This window comes from Anser cygnoides, chromosome 5, assembly GCF_040182565.1.
Source record: "Anser cygnoides isolate HZ-2024a breed goose chromosome 5, Taihu_goose_T2T_genome, whole genome shotgun sequence".
Lineage (NCBI taxonomy): Eukaryota > Metazoa > Chordata > Aves > Anseriformes > Anatidae > Anser > Anser cygnoides.
The window spans coordinates 58885527-58908756 of record NC_089877.1 but is presented as its reverse complement, the minus strand read 5'-3'; the positions used below and the strand labels follow the sequence as shown (position 1 = coordinate 58908756).

The following is a 23230-nucleotide window of genomic DNA, read 5'->3' as shown; positions in this document are numbered from 1 at the left end:
CTGTAAAATTGATGTGATCATTCTCAACCACCTGTACAAAATGCTGAAATTTGTGGATGAAGTTATGACGACGTGGTGTCATTTAAGAGTCGATTTCTTTGAAAGATTCAGCCGCTTTCGTGGCAATTCCCCACGGAGCTAGTCACATCTCTCGCTTAGGCAGGAGCCTCTCAAATGTGAACGCTGAACAAATACAAAATATGTTATTGTAAAATTACATGCATTCGTCTGTTCTATGTGCGGATGAGCCCTTTATTTTACTGCTGCTTCTTTGTGTCCTGGGAAGATGACTTGTCCCTCTTCCCATCTATATTTTTGAGCATACTCTTAAACTAGGATGGCAGATATTTCAGTTTGGGAATCTGTTTTGTTTTTGTTGTTGATCCCAAAAGCAGCGAGACAGGAGGAATGAACTGCAGTTCTCGTCTCAATTTTGTCTGTACTTAATTGACTGTAGTGGCTGTGGTAATTCTGTTCCGTCTTTGTTCATCAAAAAAGTGTGTGTTACATACTCTAATAAATCAAAAGCTAATTTGCGATATGAAATGATACTTTGCAGCAAATGAAACAATTAGTATCACTTCAGTTTTAATGTATTCTGTAGTTGAGCCAAAGTTTCTGAGGATGACATGTTTATTCTGAAAGTCAGCAGTTTGATGAATTTTGTTACTTTTAAAGAAGTTCTTAAAAATGCTGTGGTAATATGCTGTATGCTTTGATAGGTTGACAGAGTTTGAAGATACACCAACAAGCCAGCTAACCATAGATGAGTTTATGAAGATTGACTTGGAAGAAGAATGCGATCCTCCCTCGTTTACAGCCGGTCAAAAAAAACTGAAGATACAACAGGTGAATTCTAAGCTGGATGCTCTGTATTTCTCCCCTCTTTTCTCCCCGTTTATTCCTTCTGAATTAAATAGTACTAAATCCTAACTGGCTAGCATCTGATCAGGTAAAGTCTGTTTCGAGGTTCTTAAGAAAAGGGGGAGCATTGGTACATATAACGGGCATTAACTTATTATGTTTTTTTTTTTTTTTTTTTTTTTAAGAATATTGTTTTACTAGCAATGGGACAGCTTTCCAGTCAAAAAAAATGCTTAGAAATTTTTCTCCCTTATAATTTTTGCTGGTTACTCCAGAGAGGCATGTTCTTTCAGATACATAGCTTCAAATCTAGCTTTAAATATCCCCCGATGAGGGATCGAAGTATCTCTCTAGTCCCAGTTAACCACTGCGGGAAGGACAAAGTCACTGCTTTTGTTAGTGCAGATCAGGACTTTTGGGTGTTTGAGCAAACGAGCACCCGTGGAGCTCCCATGTTTTGCAGGATACTGGTGTTCGGTGCTTAGCACACGACTGCTGTGTTGTAGAGGGGGGCTCAGTGCGGGGGGCCCAGGTGTGTCCCTGTTTGCAAGGCGATGCAGTTACTCCAAGCACTGTTCTCTCCCTTATGCTTGCTTTCTGATGACGTGTGTGTTTCTCTTCTTGTGCTCTGAACTTTAAGTGAAGCATCAGATCTTTGTGTCCTTACAAAACTGGAGTCTCTCATGTGACAAATAAAGCTGAGCTTGTGGCTTGAGAAGCTGTCCTAATGTCTGCACTGCTCTTGTGTGTGCTGTGTGCGCTCTCTTGTCCTAGTTAACCAGAGTTGAAAAGGTTCATGCCTTGTAATGGGATCAGAAACTGTGCACTTGTTTAAGGCAATAATATTTAATATTCTAAATATACTATCATTTAAAGGGCTGTCGATGTGTTTATGATGTTCTCAAGAGTCTGTCGGATGCTGTAGGTCAGTCTTTCAGTCTGCCGTTGCACGCGTGCTGTGTGTGGCCTCTGCACAGCGACTCCAGCACTGTTTTGCACTCACCCTCACCTACAGACACAGTCATGAAGTCTAACTGTTGAAGAATGGGGCCTTTTATTTGCAGCTCGCCAGAGCTGAAAGTTCCTTTTGAAGTGTAGAGATTTGTGACATAACGTTTGAAATGGGTCAGTATTTTGAAACTTGTTTGTCTTGCCTGGCTGACAATACAAAATAACAAAATAATTTGAATTGGGATTTGAAAGTTGCTTATTACTTTTAAAATACCCTATGATTCTGTGTCAGCATATACAGTTCACAAGTAGTACAGAGGTATTTTTGTAGTAATTTCACGTTTATTTTGTTTATTTTCATTTCAGCTTGAGAAGGCGTTATCAAAAAAGCTGGAAGATTTTGAAGGTATAAATTGTGTTTAGTGTAACAGATCACTCATTTCTTCAAAATTACATTGATGATTGCTGAGTTTTATTTTTATTTCATCACCACAGGTGAAATATCAAGCTATCAAGATGAAATAGAGATTGAATTAGAAAATAGCAGACCAAAAGCAAAAGGTGTATTTGCAAATTTCACTAAAGATGGTAAGTCTATAAAATGTTGTGACTACTTAAATAATAATGCGTTCATATCCTGCAGACAGTCATAAGTGTATGAACTTGATTATGATAAATGTGATCACGTATATGCCTGTGTAGTAAAAAATCTCTACTTATTGTGTCGGTGTTCTCTCTGCTTTTCAGCGCATCATGCCAAGTAGTTGGTTCAAATGTCAGCCTCCAACATAACTTAATACAAAATAATAATACAAAATAACACTAACAAGATAAAAGCCGTTCATTACAATTACAGTACATTAATGACTTTGGTTGTTTTTCATTCCTGGAACAGTATAAGTTTGGCACTGACACCTGAGTTGCAGAGGACCTTCATCCAGACCCCTTGGTCACTGAATGCCCTAGTGGACAAATTGGCATGATGGCTCTCTGTGCAGGTTTAATTGGCTATTTTTTATTTGTAATCATCCCAATAAGTAGTTGGCTTCTTTCAAAAAACCCTTTTACCTGGCATAATTTGATAACACAATACTTCTATTTTAAGTGATGACCGTATTCACAAAAATACATTTTAATAGCCAGGGTAATGAATTTGAAGAGCATCTGGAAACTTCATATATTCATACATAGTACTAAAATACTGTGTATATTTTCTACAGATTTTCATTACTATTTTAAATCTTTTTAGTGAGTCCCTCTCTATTTACTTAGTTTCTGTAACAGATGGTACGCAATGATTTGTTGGTTTGTTGTTGTTTGTGTTTTTTTTCCCTTACAGAATCTATAGAAGATAATGCATCTAGCGTATTTGGAGAGGAAGAGGCAGAAGATGAGGAACTGGAAGCAGCTGCTAATCACTTAAACAAGGACTTTTATAATGAATTTCTTCAGAAGGATAGACTAAAAACAAGTGAAGACTGCAAAAGTGAAAATGAAGCTCCTGTAAGACCACCCGCACTAGAATCCTTACTTGGTCCACTCCCCACTGCAGCTAGTCTTGGCATAACGGAGTCCATAAAAGAGTGTATATCTGCTAAGGACCGAGAACTTGGTGAGTAAGAGATCAGTTCAAGAAAAAGCTGAGAGAGGATATGTTGTGTAATTTCCATGTATCTTGATGGTTACTGTGGTAGCAATTCAGTGAATTGCTGTAATACTGAGCTGCAGGAGTTGTGAGGCTGGATGAGACCCGTGGTTTAAGTTGCTGATATTGGTCATTGACGTCTGTTCCTCAGGAGGCTGAAGGAAAATCTGGAGTGCCTAATTATTTTCTGAAGCCTGAAAATGTGTATTTCTTAGTCAAGTAGATTTGCAGTTATACGATAGCTGATGGGCATATTTTAAGCCTTGCAGTCGCAATTAGGAAATTGGAGGAAGCGGATTCGTGTAAGGATGGCTGGAAATTAAAACCCAAGTACGAGAATTTTAGATGAAGGCAGGCTTTCACAAGAGACACTTTACTGGAGTCAACCATGATGCAGTCTGTCTCTGATTGAGCATCTTCTGTCATTTGCAAATGACAAATGTTTAAAATGTTTGGAAGAGAAAAGAATTGGTTGTATGTTTTGTTTTTTTCATTGATACGGACTTTGTTGTGTATTTTGGTGGTTTTACTTTTTATCTTAAAAAAAAGAAAAAGTCTGGTTGTAATGTATTGCTCTGTACAAAACAGTAAGACCAGGGCTGATGAAAGAATCCAATTTTGCCAGAGCCATAGGGCAGAGAGTAGTGCAAACAGGCAGTCATTCAGGCAGGATTGTTTGCTTTCTCTTATGCGTGCTTGAGCTTTATGGAGATGGCAGTTTTTAAAATTCCTTTTGCATCTTAATGACACTGAGAACTGAACATGTCTAAAGGGCACTTTATTCTATTCTTTATCAGAGTTAATTTTTCCATCATAAGACACACCTGCCCAAATCTGTTCTGTCAGCTTACTTGGAGGCTGACACACCAGAACATTTTGTTATCCAAACTGTTCTGATGCTAATTTCTGTTCAGCGGCACCTCCTTATAATAGGGTACTCCCTGCCTCAGTGGATGAACTGAATGCATTCAGATTCTTATTATGTTAGTGCTCACATCCCAGAAACATAGCAGGATGATTGCACGTTTATATTTGGTATGAACTAAAGCATACAGAAACAGTTGAGTGGTTTTGTGTTTATTTTAATTATGATTAAGAAAATGGATGGCTCATGGTTCGTCTTTCTCGTGGAAATCAGTGGTTCGTGTCGAAGCGAGGTCAGTAATGGCTAGAAGCTGTTGTTGCCTGGCTGGCCGATGACCTGTAAAGATGAGCTCCCGGTGATGGACATTTCTCAGCTGGCATCGCTATTGACCATTTTAATGGATGGGCTGAGGTCTAAGTGAGTCTACAGATGAGCTAAGCTGATAGAGCCTGGTGTGTTCCTCTGAGCTGGGCTTCAGGCAGGTGGGCAGGAGAACGCATGGCTGCTCATGCTAGAGCTCGTCTGTGTTTTACTATGTTTTTTTTTGTTTTGTTTTATTTTTTTCCAAAAGTGGAGGATGTGCCAAATTAACCGAATGTTCAAAACCAGATAGGTTTCAGTATCTTCATTATTTTTTAATGCATCTGGGAAATCATTGTGGGCATTTGAACAGGTGCTTGTGTTCTTGATATGCTGTGAAGCGGGTTTGCTGAATTACTGTTTTGGTTGTGTTTTGATTGTGGATCCTGTCCCAAACTTTTTTCTTTTTAGTGACTCTGAGGATTTATTTTAATCACTTAAAATTTCCATGTTGAATCAAATTCACTTGTCTGTACTGCGGGGTAAACATGTTGTGGTCCCAATCTCTGAGCCTGTTCTACCTTTTGGCTGGGTGGCGTGGCTGCGTCGTCTCCGAGGTCCTGGTTTCCTTTTGGGTGCAAGAACCGTACCAGAGCCTCAGTGTGTTCTGGATGATTGGGAACCAGGTCTGGCAGACAGGCTGGCAGGTACACCTGGCTCACAGTTTGCATATTACTGTGTAGAATAAAAAAAAAAACTCTTTGTAAAGATGTGTGCTGCTGGTCACCTACGCATCTTAGCCCTGAGCCCCATTGGAGAACAGCGTACATGTCTCGAGTTCTGCCTCACTGTGCTGGGAAATCTGGGAGGGGTTCGTATGCAGGGGGGGTATCTGCCATCAGGCCAACTGGCGTGGCTGTAAAAATCAGCCGGCTTCCAGCCCCCCCAGCAAGGCTGAAAAAAAAAGCAGCAGTTTTCAGAACTAAACACAGGATGAAGGCAGCTGCTGCAAGTTTCACTCGAGATGGCACAGATCATCTCTGGAAACAAAAATAGTTGATACCTGCGGAGAGAGGAGGAAAGATAATACAATTTCCGCTTTCATCCTGTGTGTCTGAATTTAGTTCAGTGCGGTTTATATTGTGAATCTTGGCTGCCGATGGGTCTGCTGTGGTATTTCATGTTCCAACACCTCAGTTGGCAAAGGGAGAGCCATCATAACGTTGTACCCTTAGGGTGACATTTTGGGCCCTCTCCACAGCTGCATAAATCATAAACCAGGAGCCTTGCCTGTCCCTCCTCTCCCTCCAACCCAAAGTCACCTTGTGCAGCGCAGAGCGGCAGGGTGAGGCTGGGCTGCACACCTTGATGGGATGCTGCTGCATCTCCTGCTGGGCTCCACGTGCTGATGGGTGGGTGTATTACAGCTGGCAGCACGGCAGTTGGAAACAGCGTGCGCGCTGCTGCGTGGTGAAGATTCGTGGAAAACCCTCGTGGTGATACGCGGCGGGGCTGGGCAGGTGGCTATGAAGCAGGAGCTTGGTGAGAAGGTGCTCTGTGTGCCATGTTTAGCCTCCTTAAATAAATGGTATCCCCTCTCCTCTCTGTAATAATCTCTCTTCCACAAAAAAAAAAAAAAGCTCTGCTGTAGGTACCTTCTACAAAGTCTTTTTGTTTGGCTCATGCATGTGTTACTTCAGTTTATAATTGCCTACATCATCTGCTTTGGGAAATCTTCCACCTCTGTGCTACAGTGGCTGCAGCAGCAGCAGCAGCAGGTTTCTCACAAACTGCATGCGCAGATAAGGCTTAGGTGCAGAGCCTAGGTATTAAGAAAAATTCAGTATATTTTTGCTTCGCTTACAATTGGTGTTTGAGCAGTGTGAGACTGTCTCTGTGAATGTTTTATGGAAAGCATAGTATTTTAGCAAATTTGCATTACAAAGAGGGCATGTAAGGTACTGGGTTAATGAGACAGGCAGTAAAATGCTTAGAATAAACACTACATTTGACTTTTTTCCTACAAAGTATATTAATTTGCAGAGACATTTGAGCTGAAATCTCTTTGAGTCGTTGCGAACTGCTTCTTATTCCTCACGATAAAAGAGCTTTGTTGTGAAATCGCAGTTTCAGAGGTGGAGATGTGGTAGATCAGTCTGTTGGTTTTCCTGGCGGTGCAGCATCCCAGCATCCTCTCCATGGTGTACGTGTTCTTTCTGCATCTGAAGTTCCTCCAAACAGGAGGAACTGCCATATACAAATACCATGGACTCTTGTTCTCAAGAAATATATTCTTAGGTGTAAAATTTCCCCTTGCAATTTATTTTTATGTCCTTTTATATCACTCCAAATAATTTGTCATCTTCCTTAGTGTTCCTGTCCTTCTGGTGTTTGCTGACTGTCACCCTGTCCTTCCTGTGTCACTTCTAGGCTATACACAGCCAGTTCATCACTTTGTGCCACATCAGTCAAAAGTCATAAACTTAATTCTGGCCAGGATTAAAACTGAGGAAGGTCTGATAACAACAGAGCTAAAGACAAACTACAGGGGGTTGGTTACCAACTAACTTCTTGTAACTTCCCCTTTGCAATCCAGGTAGTGTTTCAGACCCGATTTAGTTTTTGTTTTGTATCAAAATTCACATGCAGTCATTCTGGGCAATAGTTTCAAATGATGTATGTGCGGTGGGTGGTAACACGCTCCTGCATGTCCTCATGAAAGTAAGTGGCTCTTGCAGTGAAAAATCGCTATGCATGTGCTGTCTTGCGCTTGGTTAGGCATCCAGCTAACTGCATTCAGCGCTAATTTCGCAAAGAATACATGAGAAAGGTTTTGTGCGTGTCTGTAATTAATAGTTTACTCGTTTATTACTCCGTGTGTTTATGCCTCCATTTCTGCCGCAGGCATAATCTGACACATGGGCCGAGGTCGAAAGATGTTTCCATTGATTTCTGGGGGTGTTAAAGACCCCATGCAGACAGCGCTCATCGATCCAGTAGTTGTCAACGTCCCTGTGTACCAGCACTTTCCAACTTCTTATCCAAGAGGGTGTGGAAAGTGGCCGAAGATGGGGTTACAGAGGCAGCGGTGGGCTGATCTGCCAGGGTTTTACTCTTTTCCTCCAGCTTTCACCCCCCTCACCCTCCCAGCTGCCTGCTCCCACTTCTTTTTCGTCCTGGCACTGGTGGAAAGCGGTCGAGGAACGGCTCTTGGCAGCATCGTGTGTGACTCTGAGACAGCCTTATTTGCTCCCCATCGGGGAGCCCAGACCTGGCTTCCTGCGTGATGGGCAGGAGGCTCGCTGAAACGTTACTCACCATCGCTTCATAATATTTGGAGGAGTGTTGACTCCCTCTGCGTGTTGGCTTCTTCTGTGATCTTCCTTTCTTCCTCAGATTTTCTGAGTACATCAGTGCCAGCCGTTTGAGAATACATAAATGTACATGAACGTATGAAAGTATACAAGAAGATATAATCCCTAATTAGAGAGAACATTATGAAGCCCTATTAAATCATAATTACCACACAGATGAGAAATAAAGCTGCTGAGTTTAGCGCTAATTGTGTTATATATGCAAAGTACACTTGGTCATCAGTGTAAGCTGCGTGTCCCCATCCTGGTGGCTCTTCTTCTTGGCTCTGACTTTAATGGTGCTCTTGATTTTGTGGTTTTAAGCACCACCTGTGGAAAGGAGCAGCGTGTGACCCGGTGCCACCATCCTCCTGTGATAGCTCTGAGGGTTTGCTCTTCCTCTCGGTGTGCCATTGGATCACCGGGGAATATTTTCTGTGGCAGGGCTACCTCTTCACCAGTTTTGAGAGAACTAAGCACTAAAAACCTTGATACTAGCTCGTCTTTCTAAGTCAGCGTCCATATTCCTACGTTTGGCAGTCCTGATAGACCGTATCTTTGATTGAGCCTTCATTATGCTGTTAATGAGATGTGAAGAGCTTGCTGCAGCCAGCATGGTAATAGGAGACCTCCAGCTGGTTTGAATACAGTTTTCTGATACCTGAAGTCTCTGGCTGGAATTACAGATGACACAATTTTCTTACTTGACTATGTATGGCCCTCCCACATGAGTATTGTGTGTGCATGCGGTACTCCAGAATTCATGGACACGCTTTTTGCACGCAAGATCTTTGCATGTCATTAAAGGATAGGAATGCTATAAATTTGTTCCTATTCATATCGTGAGTAACTAGGAAGGTTAAGGGATGGAAACTAATCACATAGTTTGGCTGAAAGACTTCCAAACAAATGTAGGAGGGAGTTTTTTAGAGAAATGTGCAGTTTTTTATAGGCGTCAGGGAGATAAACTGAAGTGGCAGCTTAAGCTGAATCATTTATTTTAAACATTCGTGGATAGATGTGTTAGGAGTTTTCCAGAGGCTTATCAATGCAGACGCTCCTTGTAGGAAAGTGCGTGCCACTTTTGGCAAGAGTGTTGGTCAGTAAAAGCTGCTGCGGTCAGCAGAAAGTGTTGGCGAGGGGGAATCGGGCTCCTGATGGGAACCGCACAGACCCGAGGCTGCCCTGAGCCTCCGGCCAGCCCAGCCTGGCTGCCGCCTTACCCCGACTGTGCCAGGGGGAATCTCTTTATCCCCTTCTCTCCCCTTCCTTGGTTTTTGTTCTGTAAAATTCTGGAAGTGGTTTTGAATCTTGAAAGCTTTTCCAGGCTTGGATTTTTTTCCCCGACTCCTGCATCCTCCCAGCTGCAGGGTGGGCAATGGGCAGCTTGTCTCTTCTGTCCTGAATTTTTCCAGTAACAGCCTGACAGAAAATCAGCTTTATTTTTCAATCTGAGTAACGTGAAAGCCTCACGTTATGCTTGGTGAGAAGGCTCAGCCGCCATTTAAGGCCTCACCCTCCCTTGCAGGAGGAGAAAAGGGAAAAGCTGCTTCATCCCCTCTGCTTTCTTCAGCCGGCTGCTGGCTGGAGGCTCTGGGGGGACAGAGGCCACCGCAGGGCCGCTTCTCCAGAGAGGAGGAGCTCGGCTGGGACAGGAGGCTGAATGTGCCCGGCGGGGGCCCTAACACGTCACCCTGCCACGTCTCGTGATCCTCGACATGTGTGTGCTGCTGCATCAGGGCTGCTTTTTAACGGAGCAAGGAGAAGCAATTGGCAAGGGCAGGTTTGTAACGCGTGGTTTTCCTTCACTTGGAGGGGAAGTCAGGTCTGCCATCGTCTGCTCTGTCTGCTCTCCTGGCTAGATTTAGGAAGGTGGAAATGTCAGAAACGTCCAGGAGCACAGCACAGAGCAAGCAGGGAGAAGGGGAGAAAACTCAGCTGGGTCCTTAGGCATGGTCCCTTCCCCACACCTAAACAGCAGGACTGTGAAACCACTTGTTCCCTGAATACTAAGGGAAACTTGTGTTCTTGGTTGGCTTTGGTACGTCAGAGTTTGTACGTGTCAGTCTAAAATTTTCCTTCTCGTGGGGCTTCTTTTTAAGGTTTTTTGCTGTCTGCACACCCTAGTGCTTGAAAAGATGCTCCTTCTCAGGGTGGGAGATACTTTTAGGGGCATTTATAATTGCTCCCGTCCTTACACAGGCCTATTTCAGGGAACCTGTGGAAACGTCTCCATCTCAGGAATAGCTCCCTGGCTCTTATATCATTGTCGAAGTAGGCTGCGGATGGAAGGAGAGTTGGGGGAGGTGGTGTTGGGGGGTGACGACACAGACACACAGGAAACCTGGCTAAAAAACCTGAGTAACTCCCTGCCAGTATGCGAATTATATGACATTTCCTTTTCCGCACCGTCCAAAAATGTGAGCCTATTAATGCTCCCAGCTATTTGGTTAGGTGGCCTGTTTTCAGAAGAAGCGGACATTCCTGCCCTACCCTGCTGCCAAAAAGGAAGAAAAATCTTTCACCAAAAAACTTGGTGAAAACTGTAATTGTTCATTAGAGAGCTGTGGAAAGTGAAATGTGTGGAGGCTACACAGAGAACATTAAATTCGGATGGAAAGCCAACTGCTTAGAGGAATGTTATTTGAGCAATTCATCATGATATCTGCAGTGTCAGGAGTGGAGACCTGGGTTCAGTTCAGGGAGGCTTCATGGTCCCAGTTGTTATTGAGAATAAAGACTTATTAACCTAGGTCAAGAAGCCACAAAACATGCCCTTGGAAGAAGGAAATACAGCACAGACAGATTTGCACAGCTTAGCTACTCTGAGTTTAATATGATGGACGATAAATCCATGCGCAGTGCTGTGGTGGATCCTGACCACTCTGCGTTTGTCTTGCATTTTGTGGAAAAGCTAAAATAATCCTCCATTTAGTGCTTTTTCTTGTGGTACAGGCGCAGCTATTACAGGCAATACCTGCAAACTGAAAATGCACTGAAGTAAAGCCTTCAAACGACATGCCATTTCTGTAAGGTTTGAATTTTTTTTTTAGCAGTTTTCATTTTCCTTTTGTTTGGGAGCTTTGAATTTAGTTTGAAAAATTAATTCCTATATCCTCTTAAGGATTAACTTCATCACACCCCTAAATACTTCATCTGTTTTGTTTGTTAGTCTGAAATCCCAGCACTGTCATAATGGTCAAGAAAAACATGTATATCTATGGGTTGGACTGCAGACTTGCGTAGATGACCTTTGTAATTAGGGATTTTCAGATAGGATGCTACAGGCTGGTGGTGGAAACTGTCACGAGTTTCACTTTGTATGATAGTAGTTTGACATTTTTGGTTTTCTAAATGCCTTCATTGACTAAAACGGATTTATTATCCAGTAGGCTAATAACATTAATGTTGACAGTGTTGGCAATTAAAAATAATTTTGGAAACCAAATTTTATTACTCCTGTTTGCATCCAAAACAGTTTGTTTTTCAATGTTACTTTAGGATTGGTTCATTTATTAGGTCTTTTTTCTTGTGTGACAACGAGATAATTGCTATTTATTTTTTATTGGGTAAGCAATTATAATCAAAGCAGCCAAAAATAGATGCTGTTTTGACCTGGAATCAGAGTGACCTGTCAACATGAGGCTACTGTAGTCTTCAGCTTTTCAATTTAATCTTTCTTTTTTTTTCATATGTGCTCACCAGAAAGTATTCAGTAGGGCTGAAAAAAATCGCTTTTAGAGTTTTCAGTGTTCATTAATTACAGTGGTGCAAAGCAGTAGAAACTGGCAGATAAGAACCTGCATAAGGTTGGTTATTAATAACAAAAAAGTGATGTTTTGTTGAGGATTGTGTGGACTGTATTGGGCCAGCCAGCTGTGTAGAGAGAGTTAGTTGCAAATTTTGGGGGGGCAGGGGAGGAGAATTACAAAAAGTTGACTCTACAGATTTTTTGCAGCTAACTTTTGCTAGAAGGAAGCAGAAAATCCTTTATTTTTAAGTTAGCAGATTGAAGATAAAGCTCATCTTTCAAATCAAGATGTCTGTTTATACTGAAGATTGTGGAAGTTGTTTTCTGTGATGAAAGACCTACGCATATACAACTGGGTAGTAGAAATAAGGGAATGAATATGAAATGAGAGAGTAAATAATACTGCTAAGCAGTACCAGGAAAAAAAATTCAGAGCAAGAAACAATGCTCCTGAGATAGGTGTAAACACATGAGCCAGAAGTAAACAGCTGTACAGGGGGATGGAAGGACATGCCATTTTCCAGAAAATTCACCACTATAACGCTGTATTTGATGCAGTTATGATGGGGAAGCCACTGTGTGTTCACAGATGGTGAGAAAGTAAAGCACTTCTCTGTGACCAAATTGTTAACAATTATATAGGAAGAAGATGACAGGAGCAAGACGATAGGAGGAATGATTTGTGAAGTTATGTTCCTAACTGATTTTCTGTTAAAGATAAAAACTGCATATCCATGTTATTGCAGAAGTCAATGTCTGAAATGCAGCAATATTTTGGCTGTGGAGCTTAGGGACATGGTTTATTGGGTGATACTGGTGGTAGGGGGATGGTTGGACCAGATCATATTGGAAGTCTTTCCCAACCTTTCTGATTCTGTTCTGTTCTGTTCTGTTCTGTTCTGTTCTGTTCTAAATATCCTTATCAACTTGAAATTGCATCACCAGTAGTGCTGCTGTATTCCGTCCATGTTTTTCATTAAATAAAACATAAATAGGAAATTGCTTTTCCATAAAGTCTCTTGCACCTTATCTTCATTACAGTTTCTGTCACTTGGTAGCAGCGCTGCTTTCCATGCCTCCACAGCACCTCCAGCTCTGTAGCTGCAGCAAAGCCGGTGCTGAGCTGCTGCATTTAGTTCTTCCCCAAGCCCAAAGATGAAACTCCTGCACCGTTTGAGTTTGGTCTCCAGTTGTTTCACAGAGCAGGTGTGACCAGGCTGAGAAGTGTCTTGTTCCACCAGCTCAGCCCCCTCGGATCTGCTGCACTAAGTGCACGTGTAGTCGCCTCCTTCACCTGGTTGTGTCAAAAATACCACGGGCTCGTGCAAGCATTTTAATAACAGGGCCATTTGCATGACGTGGGCAAGGGAATGACAACTTGTCTGGTGTAGCAGCAGGTCTGAGGGAGGTGGCACCCGCTGTGGGAAGGAAGGGGAATGAGTTCTGGGGCTGGAGGAGTGCTTTGGACCATGTCGATGTGGAGGAGAAGAGCAGCTCTGCCTGTAGCACCTGGGTCAGAAGGCCTGGTGCTCAGGAGGCATTTCTGAGCGCTCCCTTCCAGTGCTTGAGATGTATTCCTCCCATGTCCCTGCTTTCTGCTGGAAGCTCCAGATTGCCAGCTTTTTGTCCTGTACCCATGTGAGCAGACCTGTTCTGTTAAAATCCCACGTCTAGGCTCTCCCGTGTAGTCTGAAAATTAAGTCCATGGAAAGTTACACCCTCTGCCTTCATAATAGCAGTTTCAAGTCACGCAAGGACTAGTTGTTGCTTCAGGTCCATCACCTGCTTCTAGGTCTCACATGGCCCCCTGTGGTGTGTGGTGATCCTGCTGGAAGCTTTGTGCTGGTGCCACGGGGATGTCCCCTTGTGGGGGTACCGAGCGTGGGATATGTGAGTGCTGCGAAGTGCGTGAGGGCTGTTGGCTCTCTGGTGATGCTTTCGAAGATTGTTCTTTTCTTACAGGTCCCCACATTTCCACCAGACCCTTGGTTTCCCATCTAGGCAGCATCTTAAGTGGGAACGCGTATTTTGGAGGCTGAGTGTCAGTCAGGCCTGCGCTGAGGTATGAGTGCTGGAAAGATTTTAAGGCCCTCCATTGAACTGGAATGGGCAATTTCAGATACGCTGTTGTCCACGATCATTTTGTATGCGAGATCTTTGTACAGGGAGTAAGGTTCATACTTGACGTTTGGCTCCAGCAATGCAGCACTTAGAAATCTCTGAGCAATGGGAAGTTTGGCTTAACAAGGTGGGGAGGGGATTCTAAAGGTATGCAGAATTCTCTCCTGAGAAAGCCTTCTTTTAAACTTAAAGTTTGTTGCTTTATCGAAACTTTCAGAAAGCTTGCATAAAACCTTCTTGCCTTTGAAAACTTGATAAAAACTCTTGAAGTACTTTGACTGAAACAGAAAATTTAATATTGAGGCATTTTGAACATGGAACGATATTTGTGGGCAAGCAATTTAAAGAGGTACTAATACGAAGTGGTGTTGTACTTGAAAGGATACAATCCGTGTACACAAACTGGGTAGAATATCACTGGGAGCAATAAAATCTAGGAATTCTTCATACTACTTTCATTGCAAACAATTTTTATAGTATGGCCTGTGAAGCAATTGAAATGCAGAGAGCTGGCACATCACTAGATTGATAATTCCTCCTGCTAGTTACAACGTATTCTCGGTACAGATGTCCCCAATTCTTTCTTTCTATCACATTAAAGCTTCTTGTCTGTTTCAATTTCATGCCTGCCTCAAACGTAGCTTTTTTTTTTTTGAAATTGTCCCTCTACTTTTCGTCTTTCTCTTTAAAAGTTTATTTCAGATGAAATCTAGCCACTGTTTTTTATCCTAAGGTTTGCACTTAAACTTTTAACAAGCTCATTTTTAAGAACAGTCTTTCCTTGAGAGAGCACTTGGCTCATGCATCAATAATTATGTAGTAATAAAGCAACTGTGTAAAAATGGCACCTACTTGCTGAACAGATCGGTTTGCAGAACCAATGACAAAGATAAATGTTTATTGCGTTTTACTGCTTTTGGTTCTGCAGATGCAATACAGCTATTTTCTTTTTGGCTTAAGCATCACGAAAAGTAATTTCCAATTGTGGAATGTTTATGGTAATAAGGATGCATAACTAGAGAGAGCCCACATTGACTTTCAAATACCAGCATGAGTTTGCAATGCTGGTGATTTAGAAATAAATAAACAAAGAAAAAAATTTATTTTTTTTTCTTTGCTTAACAGATTTTTCAATCGCTGGAACAGAAAACACATGGAACCGTACAGTGTCACGTAGTTACTCTGTTGAATTAAATAGTATGATATTAATTGTCGGTTCCCCAAAACTTGGCAAGCTTCCTAATTCTTCTTGTTGTGTCCAAAGTTTTCTACTTTTAATTTACTACAATACAGAGAAAAATACAGTGTCTAAAAATAGCACAAAAGCTTGAAATTGTTGTTCTTGTTTCCTTCCTTTTTTTCTAAGTGCCAGTACAATTAAGGCTGTGATTTAGGTGACTTTGCGTTGTTCAAGTCTATCTTCTCCTTTTGGGCAAAACGTGGGATGTCAGAGTCCGTAGCTTTTCACGGCCCGTAGATGCGCAGCCATTTCAGCCCGTCAGGCTGACTGACTGCAGTGTCACCGCGGCGCTGAAATCGTCTCTGAAAAGCACTTGAGCACCTTGAGAATCAAACTTCTGTGAACACAGACGCCTGGATCCCTGCCTTCATAGCCCACGATGGTGCCCGCTGGTGTCACTTGCTGAGGGGATGCCTGAGGTAGGGGTGCCATGGGCCTGGCCATGGCTGCCTGTCGGCTGCGGCCTGGCTGCACCGGCCTGGCCGCAAGCTGCTTCCCGTCGACTTGCGGACCTCTTCTGAGGGCAGGCCGAAAGTCGTTGACTCCCTGCCATCCCTGCCAGAAGTAGTGATTTGGCTCTGGGTCTGTTACGCCCTGGTTAGGGTGAGCGATACAGCTGGTCCTGCTCCCCCAAAGCCCCCGAGTGGCATCGCTCCAGCGCCATCCCCACGTTCCCTGGGGGCAATGGCACAGCTGAGGTCCGTGTGCCTGGTTCATCTCAGCGGGAGGTGAGGAGCTGATCCATGGGCCGTGTGCTGCCAGAGCCCTTCAAGTCTTTGTGGCAGCTTCTGGCCTTGCCAGCAAATGCTTTGAACCTAGATCCTTCGATTTAGTTGGCAGTCACTGGCAGTAATGTTTCTTTGCTAGGCTTTATTTTAGCATTTGAAGATTTTTGTGTTGATTCTGATGGCGTAAGGGAAATTGCACGGGAGTTTTTTGTGTGGCCGTTAGTATCCTCTGCTTTATCTGGCTAGCAGGACTCAAAATCCTACTCTTTCAGGAGGTAGGGCTTCTATCTATGCAGTTTGCTAGCTCTTCCCTCATCTCTCCCTTCTGTTATCCCGTTTTCCCAGCCTGATTTCATGGCACAGTCGATGATGCTTAAGTCTCCTGTGGAAAGAGTTTGCCTAGTTAAAGCTAATGTCGAGAACAGTCCATCCTAGTCTTATCTGAAGAAATAAAATATAAATAGCTATTCCATAGAAAAGGACAGTAAGTCTGGGTTTAAAAAGAGGATCTTGTGGTTTTAGTTTCATTTTCTAGAGAAAAAGTAAACCAAAAGTTATCTAAATCTTATTTTCTGAAGGTAACTTTGTCTTAGTTAATTGGAAGTAAACTTGAATGATTTCAAAGAAATCAGTGTAGCATTTAATGCCGAATGTGTGTAAACGGATTGGTACATGAAATGCACATCCCTCTCTCCAAATGGGCTGCAGACACGTAGTCATGTTTCTGAGAATTGTTGCCATAATATAGTGTGTTATGGTGAACTTAGATTTAGCCTCATGGGAAAGCATCGTTATTCAGTTAATTAAAGAAGAACGACTTTGATACTGTGCCATATGCTGTAAAATAAAATGGGTGCATGGCGGAAAGAGCCATGAATCCTCTTAGTGTATGTAAGACAGCCATGATTTGTGACTTTCTTCCCGCCTCTGCAATACCATGTTAAGTAAAGGCCTAATACATTTAAATAAAGAATAAATTACATTTAACGGGGCACGGGACCTTCTCATTTCCAGTGCTCACTTTCAAATATGTTAGCCCTCTACCAGGTTTTTGAGGCTTACTAAAATCTTCTAGACTCATCACTTCTTTCTGTATCTGATCCACATTCAGACTGTGTCTTCCGTGCGCCTACAACCCAGAGAAGAATGGCAGCTTGGTGAAAATCTGTAAAATCAGCAGTACATAACCTAGCTAAAACGACACATGAAATATAGTCTCGGTACTATATAAACTTTATATACAACAGTCTGATGTTAAGATTAATCAGCGTGACAGGTTGTACAAGCATATGGCTGGCCTTCCTGGTAGCCATTAGCTTGAAAGGCTGGCTTTGAAACCGGCTCCTTTATTAATAGGTGAGTCACGCTGCTGGGCTTTGTCGGGGAAAGGTTATTTCTCCAGAAACCTTCTGTGCATGGGAGTGCCTTTTGCCACAGTTCCTGGAGAATAAGACAAATTATTCTCCAGGAACTTCTCCACGACTTTCTTCTGTTGGAAAGTTGTGGTATCAGAGGGCATTCCAGTGCTCTAACGATGTATCCCAAGCATATGGAGTACACATGCTAATTATAATGTGCTCGGCTCAGTCTAATCAAATGCCAAGGCATTGGGGCCTCGGAGCTGCTGCAGGCAAAATGTTACAATCCTTCACCACGGTCTACGTGCATCTGGGAAGATGTTCACTCGAGTCCCTGAAACGGCTGGGGAGAGGCAGAGGGAATGGACGCCCATCCTCCCGAGGAGCCTGGTAAAGCACGTCCGCTGCTTGCAACAGGAATGAGCTGCAGCCGTGCCCTGCTGTCACCTGGAGCCACCCGAGCAAGGCCCATGCTTGGGGCTGCAGAGGCTCCATCCGTACGTGCTCCCCAGGGCTGCACAAATGACACAGAAATGCCTGGGGCCCTGGGACAGGGCTCCTGTCTGAGCCTCGTTCCCACCTGCCTGCTGCATTTTAAAAGCTTTTGCTTTTTGTAGAGAAGCTTCCACTCTTGCCTGTTATTCTACTTTAATAAATAATAATAATAATAATAATAATGAACTTTTACCTTCGCTTTCCTCTCCCCATCTCTGTAATTCCCTGCTTGCTATTTCTCATTAGCAGTGAAGGAAGGAAGAAGCTGGGTAGCAAAATGAGAAATTTCTTACCTGATAATTTTCTTTCAGTTAACAGCTTCTCGCCATTCAGCCCGCCTGGACAGCGTGGTAAATAGCCAGCATACAAATTGATTTTTTTTTTCTCTGAACGAAGACTCAGATATATAATTTAATACACTATATTGTGTTGTTGTCTTAGTGCTAATAATTGCCTGCTGAAGCATTTCTGTGGTCTAGGTAGCTCCTGGTGGCCAGCACTGAGCTTGTCATCTGATCTACCATAGACCAGCTCTGAACCTCAAAGGAGGGGGTAGACGTTAGCCTGCCTTTGCTGAGAGGAGGTAAGGATGATCAGAAGAAAATTATAAGTGGAAAGCTCATCTTGTTCCTCTTTCTCACGTCTGTGTGAGTTATTTTGCTGGGTTGATCTTAACCTGGAGCAGCTCTTTGGTCCAGATCGCTGTACCTGGCTGCACAGAGGCTGTACCCTGCAGAGGAGGGGAAGCTGCTTCGTTAATGGCAGAGCTGGCATACACCAGGTTAAAGTGTGCAGGAGTCTGTGGCCTGGAGGTGCCTAACGCTGGCCTGGGGCGTGGAGCTGTTGGGTAAGGGTGCAGGGACAGGTATCGGATCTCTGACGTGGCAAGCGATGTGTCGGAGCTAGGCTGGGCTCTGCTTTGCACTTCATCATGAAAGGTCAAGCATACGTACTTCTCCTAAAGGAAATTTGCGCCAATTTCCTGGGCTATCATCAGAGCCAACTTTGAATTTCCAGTGATGTCCTGGGAAAATAAGTTAGCTTTCCTTTTAAGTTCCAATCAGTCAAAATCAGCCTCTAAAATATTGTGTTTTGAGCCTCTTGATTTCTTCTGTCTTTCTGCCTTACAAACTGTGTGTATATATGGCTGTAAATATTTTTAAAAATTCCTGCTGGAACAGAATTTAATTCATAATTAAAAACGTATAGGTAAGAATAATCCAAGCAGAATTCTCGGATTTGTTTTTAAGTTCTCATTTCATTTGGGGTGTGGAAGGCGGTACATCGCAGGAGTAGATTTAAGAGAGACGTCGCAGGAGTAGGTTTAATTCTCACTAAAACATATGCCCTTCTGCTCAGGTGGCTCAGTGCCGGCCAGGCAAGGATCCTGGGCTCGCGGGGACGGACAGCGGAGCATTTAGCGCCCACAGCAAGACCTGGCTGCTTAACCGGCTAGCTGCAGTTGCAGAAATGGTGCCCAGCACTTAAACGTAAAACCAGCTGTTCCCTTCACGTCTGGCTCCTGTGCGAAGTGCTCTCGCTGTTTTACATAGTGCTCTGGCAGACAGAGAAAGTGAGCCGGAGGCTGTGATCTCAGCCTGGTTCCCTTTGCCGTCGGCTCTCCGGGGCGTAACACAGCCGTCGCCTTCTGCAGGAGATACAGCGGCACTTTGCACTGGCGGGGTGTGAAGAGGGGAGCTGATTAAGATGCTGGTCAGTTCTTCTCCTTGGCCTTTCCCTTTATACGAACTGTTACTGTTGGATACCCCTGCAGAGATTTAAAAAAAACGCAGAAAATAGAGGCCAGAAGGCACCAAAAAGAAGGAGGGATGGGGGAAGGGAAAGGAGAGAGAAGGTGCCAAGAACAGCATAAAAGGGAATGGAGGAAAATATAGCAGGGGACTGGTGACTTTTCCAAATCAGATGGAAAAGAGCACTAAGTAGGGGAGAGCCTCTGTCTGTGTAGTCTTCATTTTAAAAACCTTTTAAGCTCATGGCTGCTCAGGCCAGAGAGTTGAGCATATGGACGAAGGCCGAGATGTGAGTGTGTGTCAGGAGCCATGTTGCATCTTCCACAGGCGCGCCGTGATCAGGGCTGGCATCGTTAGACACACAAATCATGAGCTGGAGAAGGCTTGCGTCTTCGCACGGGAGCTTGTGCCATTGCTTTGGAGCTGAAAAATGTCATTCGTGATAGGTAATTAGTATGCTTCTGGGCATCTGTCAAGGTGGTCATTGGTAGTTACTGGCTTTGTCAGCAAGAAATAGCTTTTGGCATGTCGTGGAGAGCAGCTGTCATCTGAGCACTTGGTCATGACAGCGGAGTTGTGATCTTAAAAAAGAAGGAAGAGTTGGATCAAGTGGGTTGCATAAAGGATGCTCTTTTGCACTGTTTTCAAAAGGTGCTGGGGGCACACGAACATTATTAAAGAAGAGGAACATCTGCTGCTGCTTCTGAGGACAGTTCTCAAGGTGTTCTTCAGTTCAAAAGCTTAACTTTCAGCTGTATTTATTTTGGGAGGTTGAAAGGATTTTTTCGTAAGGGCTTTTCATGTTGCTATGTAGTTCAATAAGCATGAGCTCACCTTCTCAAAAAAAACCTTAGGAATCAGAGTGGCATTGTTTATTGCTGGACTATTTTCATGTTACCTGCTTTAAAAACACACACTGCAGAGGGGATCTCTGAAAAGAACATAACGATTAAGTGTTTTTCTGGTGAATTAGTGTTTAAGTTATCAACTTTCCATGTTAGACTAGTGGCATAAACTTTAAGTGGATATAAAATGCGTGGATGCGCTTTGCTTAGATCCTCCATGCACTGTGAGGTGAAACAACAGCAATTTTTTCAGCGTGGGCATGCTACCAAAGAGCGGCAGCATTTTTGTTTTGTTTTGTTTTTTTTTCCCAAATTGAAATTTAATTAATTAAAAACCTGAAATCCCATCCTGGCGACGGGATAATTGTTCTGCGACCGCTGTATGAAAGCGGCTGAGGCAGGAGGGGCCGTGAGATGTCAATCAGCTGCGCAGAAGAAACCTAACACCTGGAGCCTGACTCTCGGCACGAGGAAATAGAGATGCAGGCACTTAATAAAGACGGGTTTGTAGCTGTGCGCGGTGTTAAGACCAAGTCTCGAAGGAAAACCTTCGGCGTACAGTGAGGCGGCTGAGCCTGATGCAGCAACTGCAGATCAGGCGGGCTGATCCCAGCTCTTGTTCCTCTTTGCTCTCTGGCAAACATTTACAGTAGACGGGAGCAGCGACAAAGCTAATGAGCCTGTGCATCCCTTTTTTTGGAAAAGCTTACCTTGCAAGCAATAATAATGCTTCTATGTTGCTACTGCAAGCTGTTATCTCCTGCTTGCACTAGCGCGGTGTGTAGCAGATAGGCGACATTTCTTTGTTTTTATTAGCTCAGGCTTCTTCCCTCTTTGCCCTTCATTTGTCCCTTGTAGGGCTTTGCTCTCCTTAGAGTCCAAATGTGGGTGTTTGGCCGTGCCAGTGCTTTTGGCCGCGTGCTCCCAGGCAGAGCGGCGCCAGGCAGAGCCGCGTCCGGCCACCTCCAGCCGGCAGCAATGGACGTTGCCGGGAAGAAGGGGCCTCGCTGCCCCGGGCCTGCCGTTGGCTTTCTCTTAAGAAGCAAGGAGGCTGGAAACTTGGCTTTGGCTGGAGAGGACCCCGTAACCTTGCCTTGGCAGAAGGAAATAATAATGTGACAGACTTCATTTATCTTTGTGCTGTATGCGTGGCCTCGCGTGCTCTGTAGTCCTTCGGAGCTAAATCCTGGTGTGAAATTGGCACTCTGAAGGGGAGACTGTAATTTTCAAGGTGGCTTCAGGTACGATAAAAAACCCCTACATTTTCACTTAAACATGAAAATACAAGACATGTATTTTTGTGACACTTACTTTGTCAGTAAAAGCAATTAATTTTTCTCTGTCCTTACGTTTTGATTTTCGTTGCTGGCGCACTTTTGCTGTGACAGCACATGGGACGTTGTCAAAGATGGCCGGGGGAAATCGGAGCTGTTGGCAGGGACTGCTCTGCCTTTGGGGCATGGCGAGGCAGGCTGGAGTTGCACAGAGAGGTGCCTTATCTGGGTGTAATACGCAATGAGCAGCTTAAAACAGCCTAAACTGCCGAGATGACCTCCCAGCCTGCTCACTCAATGTTAATAAAGCTGGCAGCAGCCCCTGCTCCTGCAGGCACACGGGCAGCACGCACCTGGACCCGGCGTGGGTTTGTTCACCCACAGACACAAAGTCTGTCCTTGCACACCGTGCTTCATGCCGTGCCGTGCTGCTGCTGCTCCTGCAGCACCTCCCATCCATTTCTGCTGGTGCCCTGCTCTGTTCTGTCCGTTGCCCCGCGCTGCACCCGCTCCCCTCCGGTTACTCCAGCTTAATGACGGCGCTCCTCGCGCACCTCGGTCCATCAGCACCATCCCCTACAGGCGGGTTCTTGTCCCCTCTGATCGACTAATCGATTTTACTCCGGTGCAGGTGGTGGAGCTCCTTTTTCACCTGAAGCTACAGCCTCCTGCCGAGGTCCTCGCGGCTCCCCAGATGACACCAGCACCGCCAGACCTGGCTGCAGAAACCCTCCTGCCCCAGGGGCTCCCGCTGCTTCTAATCCCTCCCCGGGGAGCAGCAATCAATTCCCGATGCCCGTGCTCAGGGCTCGGGTTATTTGGCTCGTTGCTGAAGTGTTTTTCTTGGTGAAAACACCGTTCCCGGCTGTTTTCGCATGTTGCCTTGCTCTGGCGCCAGAGCGTTTCTTAAATGCTCCGGGTGTTTGGCGGCTGGCGTGGTGCTGGAGAGGGGGCAGGCTGCTTTGTGTAAGCTCCTCCAGCTCTGCGGCTGCGATGCGGCCGTGTGGCGGAGGATGTGTTCGCTGCGTGGGACAGGAGGACCCGGTGCCTGCCATTATATAAGCTTCAGAGGATTTCCTGAGAAGTGCTCAGCCTTCATTTCTGTCTGTGAGGAAATCCTCTTATCTGGGCAGTGCAATAAATAGTTCTGCCTCCTGCACGAGGAACAGAAAAACACATCCTTCAAATGTCGGTTTTCGAAACCGTGGGTTTTTAAAATATAGCAGCTAGAGTTATTCTTCCGTAATAAATCCCCATAATAGCGTGCTATGTATACATTTAACTGGATACACAGAGGTAGGAGAGGGGGAGACTGCGTTAAAAGAGGGCTTAGTATGCATTTAGTAATGACAAGAAGAGTAAATAATCCTGCAGGTTTACAAACCTAATCCTCAATGTCTGTTTGTAGCCCTCGTGTCTATTGGAGTCGGCTGGCAAAGATGTTAAAAAGCTGGAAAGAAAGGGCTTTTTTGTTTTTTATTTTGAAATACGCAGGGAGCCGGCCGGTGACTGGCAGCGGTAAGTTCCACGAATGTTGTTGGCGGGACCTTGCTTGAAGGCTCTGGAAGCGCTGTCTGCCCCTGCTAGCGGCAGAGAACTGCGATGAGGACGGAGCCAGCTGCTTCGCTTCTCCTCTGCCTCGCTGCCCGCTCCTCTAACAGTAGTTTCCTTCAAATACAGGAGCTGGGG

General features: G+C 44.3%; 1 protein-coding gene across 2 annotated transcripts in view; it reads left to right on the top strand.

The window, feature by feature from the left end:
• The window catches only part of BRF1 (BRF1 RNA polymerase III transcription initiation factor subunit), a 171410-nt gene that overhangs the window by 96046 nt on the left and 52134 nt on the right, over nucleotides 1–23230 (top strand). For both annotated transcript variants that reach the window (XM_066998462.1, XM_066998461.1), the window contains 4 exons: nucleotides 723–849; nucleotides 2182–2221; nucleotides 2311–2403; nucleotides 3155–3427. In XM_066998462.1, coding sequence (XP_066854563.1) covers nucleotides 723–849; nucleotides 2182–2221; nucleotides 2311–2403; nucleotides 3155–3427 — 533 coding nt within the window. The remainder of the gene's footprint in view (nucleotides 1–722; nucleotides 850–2181; nucleotides 2222–2310; nucleotides 2404–3154; nucleotides 3428–23230) is intronic.